This window comes from Aphelocoma coerulescens, chromosome 14, assembly GCF_041296385.1.
Source record: "Aphelocoma coerulescens isolate FSJ_1873_10779 chromosome 14, UR_Acoe_1.0, whole genome shotgun sequence".
NCBI lineage: Eukaryota > Metazoa > Chordata > Aves > Passeriformes > Corvidae > Aphelocoma > Aphelocoma coerulescens.
Genome location: NC_091028.1, coordinates 14,977,854 through 14,994,544, shown reverse-complemented (window position 1 = coordinate 14,994,544; position 16,691 = coordinate 14,977,854). Strand labels below are relative to the sequence as shown.

Here is a 16,691-nt window from a genome sequence, read left to right as displayed (position 1 = left end):
TTTTCTTTTTGCTGTCTGTTGTTAAAACGTATCTTGACCAAAGGCTCCTGAGAAAGGAATCATGTTGCAGTGGAAAAATTAAGAGCACAGCTTGTATTTACATAGGATTAATTTCCATACCTTAGCCCCATTGAACAAATACGTGTTACACAAGAGTTACAAAAAAGGAAGGTCACACCCAAAAGGCAGCTGTAATGCTTTTATTAATTTAGGATTCTGTCCAACTGTAGTAGCTAAAATACATCTCAGAAAGGAGTCAAACATTACAGCAGGCATGAGGTGGAGTAAGATTAAAACAACATCACTGCAGAGTACAGCTCACTTGAGTAGCTTCATCACAGAGCTGAAAGGTGCCAGATTCTCACAGGACTTCATCCACTTCTGCACGTTGGCCGGGGCAGTGTTGGCAGTGCCCGTCTGCCGCAGCGCGCACCACGCCACCACATCAGCCACCGTCAGTTCATTGCCCACCAGCCACGAGCTCTTGCCCAGGGCAGCGTTCATGGAGCGCAGCACTGCTCCTCGCTCCTTGCTGCTGCCTTCTTTCAGCTGGAAGATGGCTGTGTCCACCCAGCTGTCAATCAGAGTGGAGGTAACTGCATTGTACTTCTGGCCAAACAGGGAAAAGAGAAATCGAGCGATGTTCCCCTCTCCTTCTATAGGGCACATGGTTTGAATGCTAAACTTCATCTGGGGTTTGGGAACTGAAATTAACAGGAAAAGAAAAGTGAATACAGCATAGTAAAGAAATGAACTAGAACATGATGCACATTTGTGATGCCAGCACCACTGTTAACATCATTAACCCGAGGAGCAGTTTTCAGTCTCCTGGGATAAAGAGATCACTTTTTGAAAACTTCAGCCAAATCTCCCCCATAATTTCTCTTCTAGCTACCTTATTTGTAGAAACTGAGAAACACTTCTATTAGAAAAAAATCCTGAAGGTACAAACAACCCTGTCAATGCCCATGTGTATTTTAACAGCAGTAACTACAAACAAGAACCTTCCTCTTCTGGCCCAGCATGGCTCACAGCTATGAAAAGAGAACAAACATGTTACCTGCTTCTTCATATCCACCATGTGTCAGCACAGGGATACCAAGGCAGCTGTTGGCAAGGGTTTAGCACAAGTTTCATTTTCTCACCTATTGTAAAATATTGATCTACAGCTTTCATTCTTACCATCCTTCCAAATCAGAGTAAAGCCCAGCTGATACTCATGACGTGGCTGCTTCTTAGTCTGCTCTCCAAAGCATTTCAAGAGGTTTTCTGGCACACTTTTCACTGATGAATGTGTGTGAACAGCTGATAGTATTTTGTAGCGTTCACAAAGCAGACTGTGTATCACTAACAGTGACAGTGGAGGTAGAGAAGGATTTGCATTGATGACAACATCTTTGAGGGCACCATAATCCTGAATGGAAAGTAAAACATTCAGCAGTTAAGACACATTCCAGATCATACTCATAAGTATTGCTTTTATTTGACACCAAAATGTACAGTCATGCATGTGTATATCTGAAATTCTAATGACATTCAAGTAAATCAGTTCAAGCTTGGATATTTAAAACTCGTTTAAACCTTTAAACATCCGCCTTCAACACGTAATTCAAGGACATGACTGAGGTAAATTCTACTCCCAAGCTGAAGCCAATGTTAAAGTTTCCAGTTTAGTAACAAACAAGAAACCAACTGTTGTAATTTCAAGATCAACTATTCTAGCTTGAAATTCTATCCAAGTGAGCATATATAGTACTAGTATTTATAAATGTTTGTATCTATAATCTGCATGGCCAAAAGGAAATGGTAATTGTAGGTTGTATATTGAGTTCTGAGTATCCCAGGTTTTAATGCTCTCCTTCCAACCCTGAAAACTGAACACTGAGAAAGTACCTACCAATGTACCTACTCAACTAGACTTACCTTTCCAAGCATCAGATCTAAATCTGCTCCATTTGTTGTCAAAGGAGAAAATTCATCAGTTTGAATGATGTTTGTTACATCAAAGTCAGCATCTGGGGTTTGTATCATCTTGGAGAGCCCATCCACAGCACTCTTCAGTTCATACAAGCGCTTTAGAATCTCTTCCTGGCGGGATTCAAGTGCTTGAAGTGATGGGTCAGCCTCTTCCTATAGGACCAAGGCCACATAAACGTTCACTCAGCTCAGTGTCAAAATAGTCCACAGCTCCCTTGAAATTAAGTTTTGAAAGACTAAACACATTCAAATAGCCAGACCATTGTGAATGTCATGGGCTTATGTCTATCAGTTGTCTGTTGCGTGGTGAAGTGACATATTTAATAAATTCCTGAAATCTTCCTGCTTAGTATATTTTTAAAACCATTTGTTACAGCAAACTCTGTAACATAGTCAAAATCAGACAGAGCTGGCAGTGAAGTGCGGAATGATGACTGAAAAGTCAAAGACAGCTTGTAAGGTTCTTTTCAGCCCAGAAGAGCAGATGGGGAAGTTTGTGCTACAGCAGCCAAACAAGGAAACTTTTTGACTAATCAGGTAGTTAATAAAAGTAAAAAACCCTGTAGGTTTAGATGGATGGTGTATCGTATGGATTCAGTCTTTGTTTCAGAGAATATAAATTAGAGAGGAAAAAAAAGACCATGGGCTTTGTCACATGTTAATACCACTGCAGCTTTTTATCTCAATTACCTCACAAGCATCTCATCTTACAATCTCTTTTAAAAGAAGACAAAAAATATATTCCTGTGGCAGGTTTTACGTCTACAAACAATAACGTTAAAGAAAAATCTTCAAATAGCCTATTTCTAAGCATCCTGAAGGAGGATTAACAAAACCCAAACTATCATGGATGAAGAGATAGACATGGTATCAAAGTAAAATCTTTATACCCACTTAACACAATATGCTCAAAGACAAGAAAGACTCCTTAAGCGACCATTATTTAGTTAGAACACAAGTCCATACTTTGCAAGGGGAAGGCATTTAGTTAGCATTCCTGCTAAGTTCTGCCCCGAAGTTATTCCTATTCAGTACCTCCACCATCAGCCTGGGTGAGGGCACAGCAAATCCCTGATGGCATCAAGCCTGAACTGGCCACAAGCGGCCTGTGAGAATTCCATGCATTTCTGGCACCGGAGCGAGGCTGCTCAACTAGACCTATGTAACACAGCATTTTACATTTTTATCTTATTTAAGGCAAAAGAAACTGAAACTAGAAATAGAGGGTGTGTAGCTGGCTAAAACCCGAGCTGAGCCAGCAGAGCGATGATGCAGCAGGACGGAACGAGGCCTGCTGGGCACTCTCATGGACTGCCAGGCTGGCAGGGAGCTCGGCACGGCCATTCAAACATAAAAACCACGACAGGGATACACGCGAGAGCCAAAAAGTGAACTACTGAAGGCTTTAAAAGCATTACGGAGAAATTCCTGAAAACGTTGGCTTCATTTAACCCTCCGACGAGCCGCTTACGGCGAGGCGGAGCCAGGGCCCCTCCTGCGGGCTGAGGCGGTGGGACTCGGCTCCGTGAGCTCTCCGGCAACGGAGGCTCCGCCCGGTCCCTACCAGGAGCTGGGGCTGCCACCAGAGAGAACACCGGCCCGGCGGCCGCGTGGCTGACACCGCCAGGGCGAGCACCGCGGGCCGCGGCCTGAGCAGGTCCTTCCGCCCAGCCCTCGCTCCTACCTGCGGCGGCGGCGTGGCGGTGTCGGCGGCGCGATGCAGGTTGGGCACGGGGTACATGCAGGTGGGCAGGTGTCCCGGCAGCACCCCCGCGCTGTGCAGCGGCCGCACCTTGTACATCGCGGGCATGGCGGCTCCCGCCCCGCCGCGCACCCGCTCCGCCGCCACCGGCCCGCCCACCCCCACGCCCATTGGCGGAGCGGCGCGTTACTGACACTCGCGACACCCAATGGGCTGCGGGATGACCGTCCCGCCCTTCTGCCATTGGCCAGGGTTGACCCCCACAGGGCAGCGGGCGGGGCTGAGCCGTCGGGCCGGGGAGCGCAGGCGGTGCGGGGCGGGCGCGCTCCGGCCGCTCCCGGCGCTGGCGGAGCGGGGCGGGAGCCTGAGAAGAGCGCGGCGCGTCCCGCCCCGCCGGGGCCCCGATGGAGGCGGCTGCGCCCTGGTGAGTGTGTGCTCCGATCCGGCACCGGCCCTGGCCCCGGCCTTCGCACCCCCCGCCCAGGCCGCTTTGCTCCCCTCACGGGAGCCGTGCTCCTCGCACGAGCCGTACCTCTGTCGCCGTCGCGGTTCCGGCTTCCCCTCAGTTCCTGGCTCCCCTTACGGCTGTCTTGGGGGAGCCTGAGTGGGGTTTGCTGCCTTCTGTCACCGCCCTGGTTTGCTGTCCCTCTCTCCCCAGCCCGCAGCCCGCCGGGGCCATCCGGCCCATCGACCGCGGGTCTGTCCATCGTATCTGCTCGGGCCAGGTTGTGCTGAACCTCGGCACTGCCGTGAAGGAGCTGGTGGAAAACAGCCTGGATGCCGGAGCTACCAACATCGGTAACTCTTCCTCGATTTTCATAAATTTCCATAGATTTTTAAAGCACGTCTTTTTCCTCAAAACCGAGTGCATGTTAACAAATCTGGGCTTATACTTTCTGTTAGGGCCAAGCATGTTTGCAGTGATCTTACACCTTAGGTTAATAAAAATGCTGATTTCCAGGCTCCAGCTGCATTCCTAGTAGCACGTGAGATTGTGTTATTTAATTTCTAGCCCTTTTGGCCACTAAAAAAGTGTGTGGGCTGTACAGCAGTGGTGATCAGGCTGTGCCAGCTGGCCTTAGGCTAGCACAGGGTAAAGGCATGGCTGGTTTCCATAGCTCCCAGGATGGTGGCTTGGGATAATTGGGAAAACTTCTGTTCTGGCAGAAGTTCAGTGAAGCTTAACTACATGGAACTACAGACCAGTTTGAATTAGATTGACCTAACTTTTGACAGCTATCAGGATTTGTTTGTTTGTTTGTTCAATTTTGACACGGAAAGCTGTTACTTGAAAAATTGACTTCAAATGAAAAATCGATACCGATCACCGTATGTGAACATAAAGAATTAAAATACTTTGCAACTCAATTTTGTAGATATAAAACTTAAAGATCATGGAGCAGAACTGATAGAAGTTTCAGATAATGGAGGTGGAGTGGAAGAGGAAAACTTTGAAGGCTTGAGTAAGTTGAATTTTTTTTTCGTAATTTATATTTGGGCATTTTGAAAGTGGGTTTTCAATAAGAAAGCCACTTTTTAAAAAAAGCAAATTTCCTAAGTTTAATTATATTTAATGCATACTTTGCTTTTATATAATGCATGTGTGATCTGCGAGACTTGAGCAACACTAGGCTGGTGTTCTGTAGTGCTCTTGTAGTTATAGTTCCTGTAACTCAGAAATAGTCTTTGGTTTCATTGCTTATTTAAGTGCCACAAGCAATACAAATAATCACAGAGGAGAAAATTCTATAAATGTCCATGTGGATTAATTCTTGTTTAATCACTGATCGTTGTTGAAGGAATTGAGTTGTGTGTAAGTGACTGCTTTGGGAAGGTGAATTGTAAGCTTGAGTATTTGCTGGAAGGAAGCTGATGTTGCACTGACTGTCTAACTTCCATTTGCCAGTTTTAGATTGCACAAAGTGGGAGCAGAAACAATACCATCTGAAGAATCTAACTGGCCACTGCAACAGGAATACTGGCATTTATTTTTTGATATAACAGCTAGGAATCTTTTCACCTTAGGTTATTACTCAGTAACTTTGGTGTTCAGTGTACATTATTGGTGATCAGAAACTCACTCTGCTGCTGTTCCAGGACAGTGAAAGTTCAGGGCTGCTGCTGCTGGGTCAGTTTGTTACCTGGTGGCTGGTGCTGAACTGATGGTGGGGATTGAGTCCTCCTCAGCTGTTGTGGGGGACTGGGCTTATGCCTGTCCTCTGTCCACCGTGCACAGCACAGGCTGCAACTGTTTTCTGGCAGGGCAAGATCTGTGACAGGTACAGCAGCAGCAGAGACAGGTACTGTGTCCTGCTCTGAGGCATCTTGGAGTGCTTATACCAATAATGCTGAATGAATCTGTGGTGTAAGTGTGGGATAACAGGTGCATCTGAGGATTTTAAAGAGATTTTGTTTATAGGAAAAAGGGAAAGCAAGCAGTATTTTGTCTTTAATCGTTATGTAAAGTCCAATGAATAATACAGAAGGTTTTTTGCTTCTTGACATGCATACAAAATCTACTTGCATAGACCAGTGTCACTTTGAAGTGAAATATGTATTTGAAATATCTTTTTCCAGCTCTGAAACATTATACATCAAAGATACAAGATTTTTCTGATCTAATACATGTTGAAACATTTGGGTTTCGAGGTGAAGCTTTGAGTTCACTGTGTGCATTAAGGTAATTAATATTATTTGTTAGTAGTAGAAAGTTACTATGTGCACAAAAACACGACACAGTTTACCATTATTGATAAAATGAGGCTTTGGAAACTTCCAGTTCCTTACTGTTAGGTCAGTTTTGAGAAGTAGGTTGCACAACATCCTGAGTCCTTTCCAACCAAAATTATTCAATGATCCTAAGCACCTAATTGGTCATTTTATGTACAAAATTTAACGTTACTTAAGTGTGCAGATCTTTACAGGGTGGGAGTGTGTATTTGCATGAGTATTTGATCCTCTGATGTAAAGCACTGTAATATTTACGTGCTGATTGTTAGGCTGTAACTCATTAAAACTGTACTTAAATTTCTTTCAGACCAACTATACATTTTAAATCAGCTTTTGTACACAGTGCTGTGGTATCTTATTAGAATGAGGAATGTAGTGTTCAACAAAACTAGATTTTAACATTGAATTTTATAAGAAAGGAATGAAAGGGATACAAATAAGAATGTTTGTATTGTAGCTAGGAAAATGTTACACTACTCTGAAGAGCAGGTTCTTAGTTGTTTATGGTGGAGAGTTGTTTTAATTAAGTTAATAGTATTGCTGTCATTTCTATGCTGATCGTCATGAGGAATAGGTAATACAGTGCTCAGTGAATAATTCTGTTGCTTCTTTCCTTCTGTTAGTGATGTTACCATTTTTACCTGTCATAAGTCAGCAAGGGTTGGGACTCGTTTGGTGTTTGATCACAATGGCAAAATTACTCAGAAGACTCCTTTCCCACGACAGCAGGGAACAACTGTCAGCATCCAGCAGTTGTTTTATACGTTACCAGTGCGGCATAAGGAGTTTCAGAGAAACATCAAAAAGGTAATGCCAGAAATCCTCAATTCAAAGGAGTGTCATACCCCAGAATTTATTCACTGCTGAATGAATTCAGTTTTCTGTAGAATATATTGATTACAGACTTGTCATGCCTGTCTTACATCTTAATCAAATCAGAAAAGTCTTCTTGTGTGCTTTTCTTCCATGCTTTGCAATATTTGGGTTTAAAGGTACATTTTCAGATTTTAAGATATTGAAAAGAATCCTTATCATGCTCACTAACGTATATTTTAAAACCAGGGACTGCTGTGTTGTGGCCAAAATATCAGTCTTGTAAACATCCTGTTTATTTTTAAAGTACTATTTTTCATATATATGTATTTTAATTTAGTTGGTAAAGATTTTAAGAACTATAAAGCTCCCCTCCCCCACTTGTTACCTGCAGATATTGAATGCTTTGTGTATACATATATGTTTTAAAATGAGAAATTTCATATAAATATGAACTTTCTTTTTCTTCTAATAGGAATATGCAAAAATGGTCCAGCTGTTGCAGGCCTACTGTATTATTTCCAAAGGAGTGCGGATTAACTGCACTAATCAAATTGGCCAAGGGAAAAAAAGCTGTGTGATATCCACTGCTGGAAGTCCCAGTTTAAAGGAGAACATTGGAGCAGTATTTGGACAAAAACAGGTATTGCTTTTATTATTGAAAAGAGAGATAATGTAGCTGTATAGAGAGGTTTTTAATGTCTGATAAAGTGTGAGGATGGAGTGTTGGCCTGCAGCACGCCCTACAGGCTGACAGGAGAAACACCGCAGCCTCCACGGCTGCCTCTGGAAGTCCTGGATCTGCTCAGAGATGTTTTATGGAAGAGAAATGATTTAGGAGATGGGGTTATGGCTTAATATCTCTCTGAAACCAGTTTTAAGAGCTGTTGTACCAGCAAACGGGCTGTATGTCACAACAACAAGCAATTTAAAAAAATCTTTAAAATGGTGTGATGTGAAAGTCTTAACTGGAGAACAGAAAACTGAGGTGCATCCATGTCCAAACCAGCACAACCCACAACTGCAAGCTCCTCCTATGAAACTAAGTTTTATTGGTGTTCTGGTTAACCTTTAAATGGGATTGCAGTCAGCCCCTATAAAGCTGTAGACTGTGATGCTTCCTAAGGAATAGCTATAAAAATAATTGTTATCCTCTAGATGAGAGCAGAGATGAAAGAAAGCTCAAAAGCATCTTCCCTACAACTGTATGTTACAATCATAGGAAATACTGAGTGGTTGACAGCTGCTGGCTGTTGATGAACACTTTTTCCCTCCACAGTGCCCGTGCAGAGATCTCAGAGCCTGTTCATGCTGTGGCTGAAAGATGAGATGGAAGATGTAACTTTGTCTTGCCACGTGGCACCAAGCATAGCTGAAAATTGAGTTTTATCTGAATAGAATGTTTAGCTTATAGCCTGTTTTTTAATATTGAATACTTAAATTCATAGAGGCTGCTCTAATGACAGAGAAATAATAGTGGCATGACTGGGAAAATGTTTGTGGTAAACATAACTGTTCTTAGGGAGCTTGTGATTCAAATAACATGTTTTAAAATAGTTTTGTTGTCCTTTCAAAAGAAACTTCTATTACTCTTTTTGCCTGTTTTTTTAGCATAAAACTTGTTTAGGTCATATGTATGTCAAACTGTCAATTATTTTGTTGTTCTGTCTGTGTACATTTAAAGTAAGGGTCTGTGAAATAACTAAGGCACAGGTTGTGATATCAAAGGATGAGAGCAGCCATTTATTAAAGGCATTGTTCTGTTTCTCAGTGAACAGTGCTGTTGTCTTCTACTAGGTTTGGATATTTTAAGTATTTGTCTTGGTTAGCCAAAACCCACCATTTTCTCAAATAAATTTTAAGGCTAATAAATGACAATAAAATAGAAGGGAAAAATCTATGTAGGTTTGATGTTTCAGTACCTTCCCTTTTTTTTTTTTTTTTCAGTTGCAGAGCCTTATTCCTTTTGTTCAGCTTCCTCCTAGTGAAGCTGTCTGTGAAGAATATGGACTCAACTCTGCTGAGATGCCACAAAATCTGTATAGGTAATTAGACAAGTACAAACCACTGTTGCCTGTGGCATTTTACCATAAACCAAAATTGAAAATAAAAAGTAAAAGAAATAAAAAGTTATGGTTTATAGTATTAAAAAGAGCCAAGAACAGCATGGTACATATTGGGATGCAGTTGTGTAGTAGTCTTTGCCAGATAAGAAATTGGGAGAGGAAATGTGTATATTCATTTTCACTGATGCTGTATAATAGTGTTTCCTTAAGCCCCTTATAAAATACTTTCCCTTTAAACATGCTTTTCTCATCCATTTTACCTTACTCTTCCATTATTTATCCAACAGTATTACTGGCTTCATTTCTCGTTGTGATCACGGTGTTGGAAGGAGTGCAACAGACAGACAGTTCTTCTTTATCAACCAACGTCCCTGTGATCCAGCAAAGGTGAGGGCTTTCTTCTTCTATCATCACACCCCCTAACTTGTTCAATATTCTCTGAAAACTTCAGGATTAGCAGCTCATGTGCATGCTTGTTTCTTGGTGGTACAAGTTCCTGTGTCTCAAGGTGCAGTCTTAGTTGTGTCTATTTGTGTGAACAAAAGCTCAATCATACAATCTGTTTTAGTACATTAATTAATATACACTGGTGCAAAACAGAAGATAATAGTATTGAAGTTTACTGTTTTTCACCTTTTTTGCAGGTTGTCAAGATTGTGAATGAAGTTTATCACTTACACAATAAACACCAGTATCCGTTTGTTGTCCTTAACATTGGGGTAGATTCTGGTATGTTCTGAATAATTTTTAGTAACTTCAGTAAAGGCTATTACAATTTACTCTTCAATGATGCTTGTATTTAGAGAATATTGTAATTTTCATCTGCATGACTTTCTGCCCTCTGGGGATTTTTTAATGCTCAGTTGGTGAGGGAGAAAGAAGGTCTAGCTGTGGTTCCACTGTTTTTCCCCTCCACTTTTTCTGTATTCAAAAGTAACTTCTTATCTTAATTGATGAGGTAGAGGTCAGCTTAAACACAAGAAAACTAGTGTCATGTTTTTGTTTGCTGGAATGTTGAGACAGTTAAATCTGATTTGCAGACAAAATGGAAAACAAACCAGAACTAATTCTGGGCAATAACATTTAATTTTATTTGTAAAGCAGTAATATTTTTCTTTTCTTTTTTTTCCCCAGAGTGTGTTGATATCAATGTAACTCCTGACAAAAGGCAAATTTTACTTCAGGAGGAAAAGTTTTTATTAGCAATTCTAAAGACTTCTCTGATGGAAATGTTTGGTAGTGATGTTAACAAACTGAATGTCAATCAGAAACTTCTGGACATTGCAGGTAGGACACAAAATGTGGAAGTTTTGAGTATGATATATGGCAGAGAATTGAAGATGGAAAAAAGTGTTTTTAAAAACCCAAAGAAGAAATGAAAAAAAAAAATTAAACAAAAATTAAGAAGGACCCTAAGTTATTAAGTGATTGTTATGGAAATGACACATGCCAACACAGCAGGATTTACAGTCAACTTTATAAGGAAAAAATTAACACAACATTAATGATAATGCTTGCAAAAGATTTCTCCCAAGATACTGGAAGAGATCTATTTTTTTATGAAAATGTCTTTGAGAAAAAATGGTTAAGGGCTCATAAACAAAAAAATATGAAAATTAAATATGAGTTTATTGGATTTTAAACTTTGATTCTTGTATGACATCTACAGAAATTGATGATTCTCTTGTGACTGTACAGTCTTTCAAAATCGCTTTCCTGAGTTAAGATCATCTCATCCTCTTCCTTTCATTAACTGAGCCCTTTCTAATTTTCCTTTTTGCTGACATACAGAATCTGTTATTTTAAATTAACCTTTAGTAAAATCCATGTGTGATTGGCAGTTGGTGAGATTGAAGTCCTCTAATGACCTGCAAATCCCATATACTCTAAGTGCCTGTTGTGCCAGCTCCTTAACACTTTGTCAGTGGAATTTTATAGTGACCATGAAGTGTAAGAGCAATTCACTTTTCATTGTCGCTCTGCCATTAAACTCTTTTGATAATATAAATATAAATAATTGTGCTGATTGGACTCGTTACTGTTACAATTTAAAAAGAGACTACAAATTCATTCTTAGTAACACCATTAAGTGGCTTCAACATGTACCTGTTTCTGTGTTTGTTGTTAGTGCATTTCAGCCCCATACTCATTGTCTGAAGCTTCAGGGCTCCTTTGGGCAGTTTGCTGTTTTTCTACCTCTTTTCATTCTCTTTGTTAAAGCACATCATTTAATTCACATTTCCAGCTAACTTTGTATTCTGATTTCATTAGGCAACTTGAAGACACTTCCTGAAGAGACAGAAAAGCCTCAGGCAGAAATACTGTCTGACTCTGAGACTGAAAATCCAAGTGGTGAAGGCAAAAGAATAATGACTCTTGCCAGATTAAGGGAGTCGTTCTCTCTCCATCAAGGAACAGAAAGTAATTTTCAAGGCTCTAAAAAGGTAAAACAGCAGCACAGTTCCCCTAGACAAAGGTTGCTCGATTCCACTGGGAGTACTGTGAAGATTCAAAAGGCTGTCTTGACTAAGGAGGCTGAGAGTTGTCCTAAGTTTGACTCAAGGGTGTCAATTCCAAGGAGACAGTCGAGAAAATTAGAAGATTATGCAGATTCTGGCTTCTCTAGCATTTCTGAGTCAGATGCTGGATGTAGTACACCAGAAGCTGGAAGCTGCATCAATAGTGAAAGTGCAATTAATTCTAAAGAAGAATTCTGTAGCACGGAAGAACAGATTCAAAAAGAATGCCTTGAAACTGCTGGATGTAGTAAGAAGTCACTGGACTGTGATGTTCAGGTCTTGGGCACTGAACCCAAGTTAGATCAAGTGAATGACTGGACTGATCAAAATGAGTTCTCTCAAGAACCCAGTAGATGTTCCCCAAGAGTAAAACGTTTTAAAAGCAGAAACTTTAAAAGTGAAGCAGATGATTCCAAGGCAGGTAAATATCCTGAAGTGAAGAACACTACTGTTGATGTACTGGTGGAAGTTAAAAAGAAAATTGTGCCTCTTGAATTCTCTATGAAGGTTTTGGCAGAAAAGGTAAAAAAGGTAATACAACAACAACAGAAAAATACAGAAACTGAAAATTACAGAAGATTTAAAGCAAAAATTAGTCCTGGGGACAATAAAATAGCAGAAGATGAATTAAGAAAAGAGATCAGGTATTTCTGCTTTCACTTGCTTGATATATTTTGTTCATCAGCTAATAAAATTGGTTAAGAAAAAATATAAGACTTTCTTGGGAGGTGGGCAGGAGACTTACATGTACCTGTTAGTTTTGGGTCTGTTTTTTATTTAATGTCACTAAAAAGTTTGTTTGATGAGTTATTTTGCTGACAGAGCAGCTACTTGAACTAATTGCAAAAGAATATGGAAAAAGACACTAAAAAGGCCACAAACATCATAGATTTGGCTTAGATCAGCCTTGTAAATTGCAGTGCAGTCAGAGAAACACCAAATTTCACGACAGATAACAATGCACTGAAAAGACTGCATAGCTCATATTTCTCCCTTGTGTGAATGAAATTTGGTGAGACTTACCTGGAAAAAATAAGTTAAATTCAGGTGTAAAAGTCTGTGATTTGTTAGTATTTGGATTAAAAAAAAGTGTTAGGAAAGTCTTCTAAAGTCTTCTAATCAGGAAAAGAGGGCAAATATGTCAGCTGCCTTCAAAACCATGATGCCATCTTCAGTGTTACTTAGTTGGACTATTGCCATATTGCCTGCTTCTAATTTTATTATCACAAATGGGGGAATCCTGAACAAGTCCTGTCTTAATGATGGATTGTGTTCTGCCAGTAATGGCCTCATCAGTCAGTGAGAGATTCTCAATAACTGTACTTTTTTTTTGCATTTATGTCCTGCTTAAATGAGATTTTCTTTTTTTTTAAATATAAAGTGTGTTCTACAGGGGAGAAAAAGAGGTTTTTAAGTTTTACATGGTAACTGATATGGTGTAATTTGTAATCTCTTTATATTTTTTGTATACAGTAAAGAAATGTTTGCAAAAATGGAAATCATTGGCCAGTTCAATTTAGGGTTTATAATAGCAAAGTTGAATTCTGATCTTTTCATAATTGACCAACATGCTACTGATGAGAAATACAACTTTGAGATGTTGCAACAGCACACTGTTCTCCAAGGTCAGAAGCTGATAGTGTAAGTATTTTCAGTGTTTTAACAATAACATTTTTAAAATTAATTTGGTGTTTCAGAAGGATATCTATGATTTATATTTATGTAGCATTTCGCATGTTCAGAACACTTGAGACTAAAGTGGTTTTTATATTCTGTGTTTCAAAGAGTCAATCCTCACATGAAATATCAATTCCATGGATGCAGTTGTAGCTATGCAGCAAGTCAGTGGTCAGATTTCCCAGTGGGCTTTCATAGCAACCCACAATTAGGTAGGATACTGGAAGCTGTTCCTGCAACAAGGAATGCTGCCCAACATTATTCTGCTGAGTAATGCTTGGAAGTAACTGTTCAGTAGTGAGATTTTTTTAACAAAGCAAAGTGAAAAGTTTTACCACAGAGCTCTATGTTAAGTATCTCTAGGTTGCTTCTGAAATCTGTTTTAAGTGCTCTGCACTGTGTAGCTGTGCAACACCATCTTTTTCTCTATTTCAGGCCTCAAAATCTCAATTTAACGGCAGTAAATGAAACTGTATTGATTGAAAACCTGGAAATATTCAGAAAAAATGGATTTGATTTTTTCATAAATGAAAATGGTGAGTTGGGACCAGAATTGCTGGAAGTAAAAGAGTTCAAAGGTTTAATCGTACTTATTATGCAAAAATTCCCTTGGGTGTTATCAGAAACTTTGAGATAAGATGCATTATTGTATATGGGATATTTGTTTTTTAAGACTTACAATTCTGTGGTCTCTCTGCATGATTTAACAGAATGTTGTAGATTATTTGTCTCTCCAGCTTTTTACAGAAGCTTTTGAAGACTCTTTGGAGTCACTCTTTGGCTATATGACTGGATGTGCATTTTCTGGATATGTCACATTAAAATCCTTTTGTTTTATTAGTACACTTGCAGGGATAAATGCAGGCAAGCAGTAAATGTAGTAATTTAAAATAAATAGATACCATTAGTAACTGATCTTCTTTGGTTTCCTTATGGCTTTAGTACTGACTTGCTTTGTTCTTTTGAGCAAATTCTGGAACCTGCAAGCTCCTTATTGTTTCCCTTATACAGTGAGGATAATGAAAATGCAGTGAGGTACCACTGTGCTATCTGGGAAGTCACTACACATTTTTTCCATAGTCTTCATTCCAGAATATCACAGGGTTTTTTTGGTCTAAAATGCTATTAATTATCAGTCTCTTACCATCATAAATCCTTAGTGATTTTGTAGTCCCATAAACTCAAAATAGTTTCACAAACCAGTTGTTCTTTGGAATTGAAGGGTTTGTCAGAAAGTAGATCTTCCTGCTTTTACGTTTGCAAACAATTTTTTTGTTAATGTCAGAAGGGCATCTGCCATAGTTACCACTTAGGTTAGTTAATTATCCATCAAAAGATTCAATTTAAGCATTGGTATATACCCACATCACATCATATTAACGTTTTAAAGTAGTTTCTCAGTTTTTCTCTCAAGAAAAAGTAATTTCCTGTATTTCTCTGTTTCTTTGTTATCGCTGCAAACCTTCCAGCTCCTGTAACTCAAAGAGTTAAATTGGTATCGTTGCCAACAAGCAAAAACTGGACTTTTGGTCCACAGGACATAGACGAGCTGATCTTCATGCTGAGTGACTGCCCTGGAGTGATGTGTAGGCCCTCCAGGGTCCGACAGATGTTTGCTTCTCGAGCTTGCAGAAAGTCTGTAAGTCCTGTGCTGGATATTTGTGTTCAAACAAATAAATGCCACGTTTCCTGATGCAGTGTAGGTGGCTGTATCTGTATGTGTATTGCAGGGCAGGTTTATTTACTGCTGAGTGTCAACAGCTGATATCCTTCCATCTGTTCCTCATGTTTATCTAGTAGAATTTGGGGACAACTTCTGGTAGTTTTTCATTTTGTTCCAAACTAAGTCATTTATGAAGATCGTGTTAGCTGTGTTTTGTCTTTTGGTTGTCTGGTAGGTTTTTTTGCTTTTAATGCCTTGCACAGAATTTATTTCCTGTAGTAGCTGAAGTACTGCTCTGGTTCGTGTCAGCTGGCAAATGGAAAGAGGAAATAATTAATTTTCTTTCCTTTACTTGCAGGTGATGATTGGAACTGCACTGAATGTGCAGGAAATGAGAAAACTGATCACCCATATGGGTGAGATTGAGCATCCCTGGAACTGCCCCCATGGAAGGCCTACTATGAGACACATAGTCAGTTTAGACTTGATTTCACCAGAATAAGTCAGTGTCTGTTTATTAACATTTTTATTTTTAATTCTTGGCAATATTTTGAGCTTTTATCGTGACTCTCTTATTTTGACTAAAAAAATTTTAGCCAGTCTTCAGAGCTGGAAACAATAGCACTTGAAGGCATTCAGCAGGGTTTCCTCGTAATCCCTGTCGAGTCATCAACACAAACATCCTGGAATTCATGTAAATAACTTCTCCCTTTCTGCAATTTACTGTGTGTTGTACTTATCTGAGCAGCAGTCAAAACTTTTATAAAATAAATATGTTTATATATAAAGATCAGGAGTAGGTGAACCTCATTTACAGCCAATACACTGATTCTTAACATGAAGTGGCATGTGAATTTAAATACCTAGGAGTGCCATAAAATAAATACTAGCTTTCTGTGTTTATACATCATGTCTATCACAATTTTAAAGAAAATGAAAATGATACACAAGTTAATTTTTTTTTTTTTGCTTATACCAAAGCTGGGTTTCATTAGATAATGACTTAGAGCTTTAACATTTCATTTAATGATTAATTTACTGGTATCTGTGTTTAAGGCTTAAATAGAATAATTCGTCTGGCATCTTTACTTTTAATTAGCATTGTTCCCTTCCGAATTCCAAACTTGTTTTTCAAGAACAGGGATTCCTTTTCTGACAATGAATGTCTTGCCAGTCAGGTCAGCCCAAATTCTATCTCAGTACAATCAAAATAGTTAGAAAACGGGCTTTTTGAATCAGAAACCATTAAATTGGTAAATTGGCTAAGCTCTTCCAGTTCTGTAGGACCTGTGTTTATGGGTTATGTTCTCTTCACACTCCATTTGCTGCTGATGGAGGGGTGGCCGTGATGCTGCTGCTGTTGTTCCTCCAGTGCTCAAAGCCGTCCGTGCCGCTTCTCGGAGCAGCGCGGCTGAGCGCGCCCATGCTACCCGGCACGGCTGTGGCCAAGGACCTTCAGCAAATGGTCGGTGTTGCGTGCCGAGCCGCGATTCCGCAGTCCCGCTCTGCCCGGCTGGAACCCAGCCCGGCGGGGCCGTGTCCCC

General features: G+C 40.0%; 2 protein-coding genes across 2 annotated transcripts; one reads left to right on the top strand and one right to left on the bottom strand.

Moving 5' to 3' along the window:
- Positions 1-185: 185 nt before the first annotated feature.
- Positions 186-3,837, bottom strand: AIMP2 (aminoacyl tRNA synthetase complex interacting multifunctional protein 2). Its single transcript, XM_069029736.1, has 4 exons — positions 3,662-3,837; positions 1,924-2,130; positions 1,183-1,414; positions 186-704 (listed from the first exon to the last, which is right to left on the bottom strand). Exons 1-4 carry the CDS (start codon positions 3,785-3,787, stop codon positions 319-321), a joined length of 951 nt encoding a protein of 316 aa, XP_068885837.1. The 5' UTR covers positions 3,788-3,837; the 3' UTR covers positions 186-318.
- Positions 3,838-3,964: 127 nt separating this feature from the next.
- PMS2 (PMS1 homolog 2, mismatch repair system component) lies at positions 3,965-16,422 on the top strand. Its single transcript, XM_069029730.1, has 15 exons — positions 3,965-4,103; positions 4,338-4,477; positions 5,056-5,142; positions 6,257-6,359; positions 7,033-7,216; positions 7,698-7,865; positions 9,170-9,267; positions 9,576-9,675; positions 9,933-10,017; positions 10,423-10,575; positions 11,560-12,451; positions 13,281-13,448; positions 13,920-14,020; positions 14,954-15,123; positions 15,506-16,422. The coding sequence occupies exons 1-15, from the start codon at positions 4,084-4,086 to the stop codon at positions 15,647-15,649; spliced, it is 2,613 nt and encodes an 870-aa protein (XP_068885831.1). The 5' UTR covers positions 3,965-4,083; the 3' UTR covers positions 15,650-16,422.
- The last annotated feature ends 269 nt before the right edge of the window (positions 16,423-16,691 follow it).

Bases quoted from the DNA above. Each gene is read 5' to 3' on its own strand.
- AIMP2 (XM_069029736.1), bottom strand. From the start codon at position 3,787: ATGCCCGCGATGTACAAGGTGCGGCCGCTGCACAGCGCGGGGGTGCTG. The intron at 2,131-3,661 runs GTAGGAGCGAGG...TTGGTCCTATAG, and splicing joins CCGCCACGCCGCCGCCGCAG to GAAGAGGCTGACCCATCACT. The intron at 1,415-1,923 runs GTAAGTCTAGTT...CTTTCCATTCAG, and splicing joins TAGATCTGATGCTTGGAAAG to GATTATGGTGCCCTCAAAGA.
- PMS2 (XM_069029730.1), top strand. From the start codon at position 4,084: ATGGAGGCGGCTGCGCCCTG. The intron at 6,360-7,032 runs GTAATTAATATT...TCCTTCTGTTAG, and splicing joins AGTTCACTGTGTGCATTAAG to TGATGTTACCATTTTTACCT. The intron at 7,217-7,697 runs GTAATGCCAGAA...TTCTTCTAATAG, and splicing joins TTCAGAGAAACATCAAAAAG to GAATATGCAAAAATGGTCCA.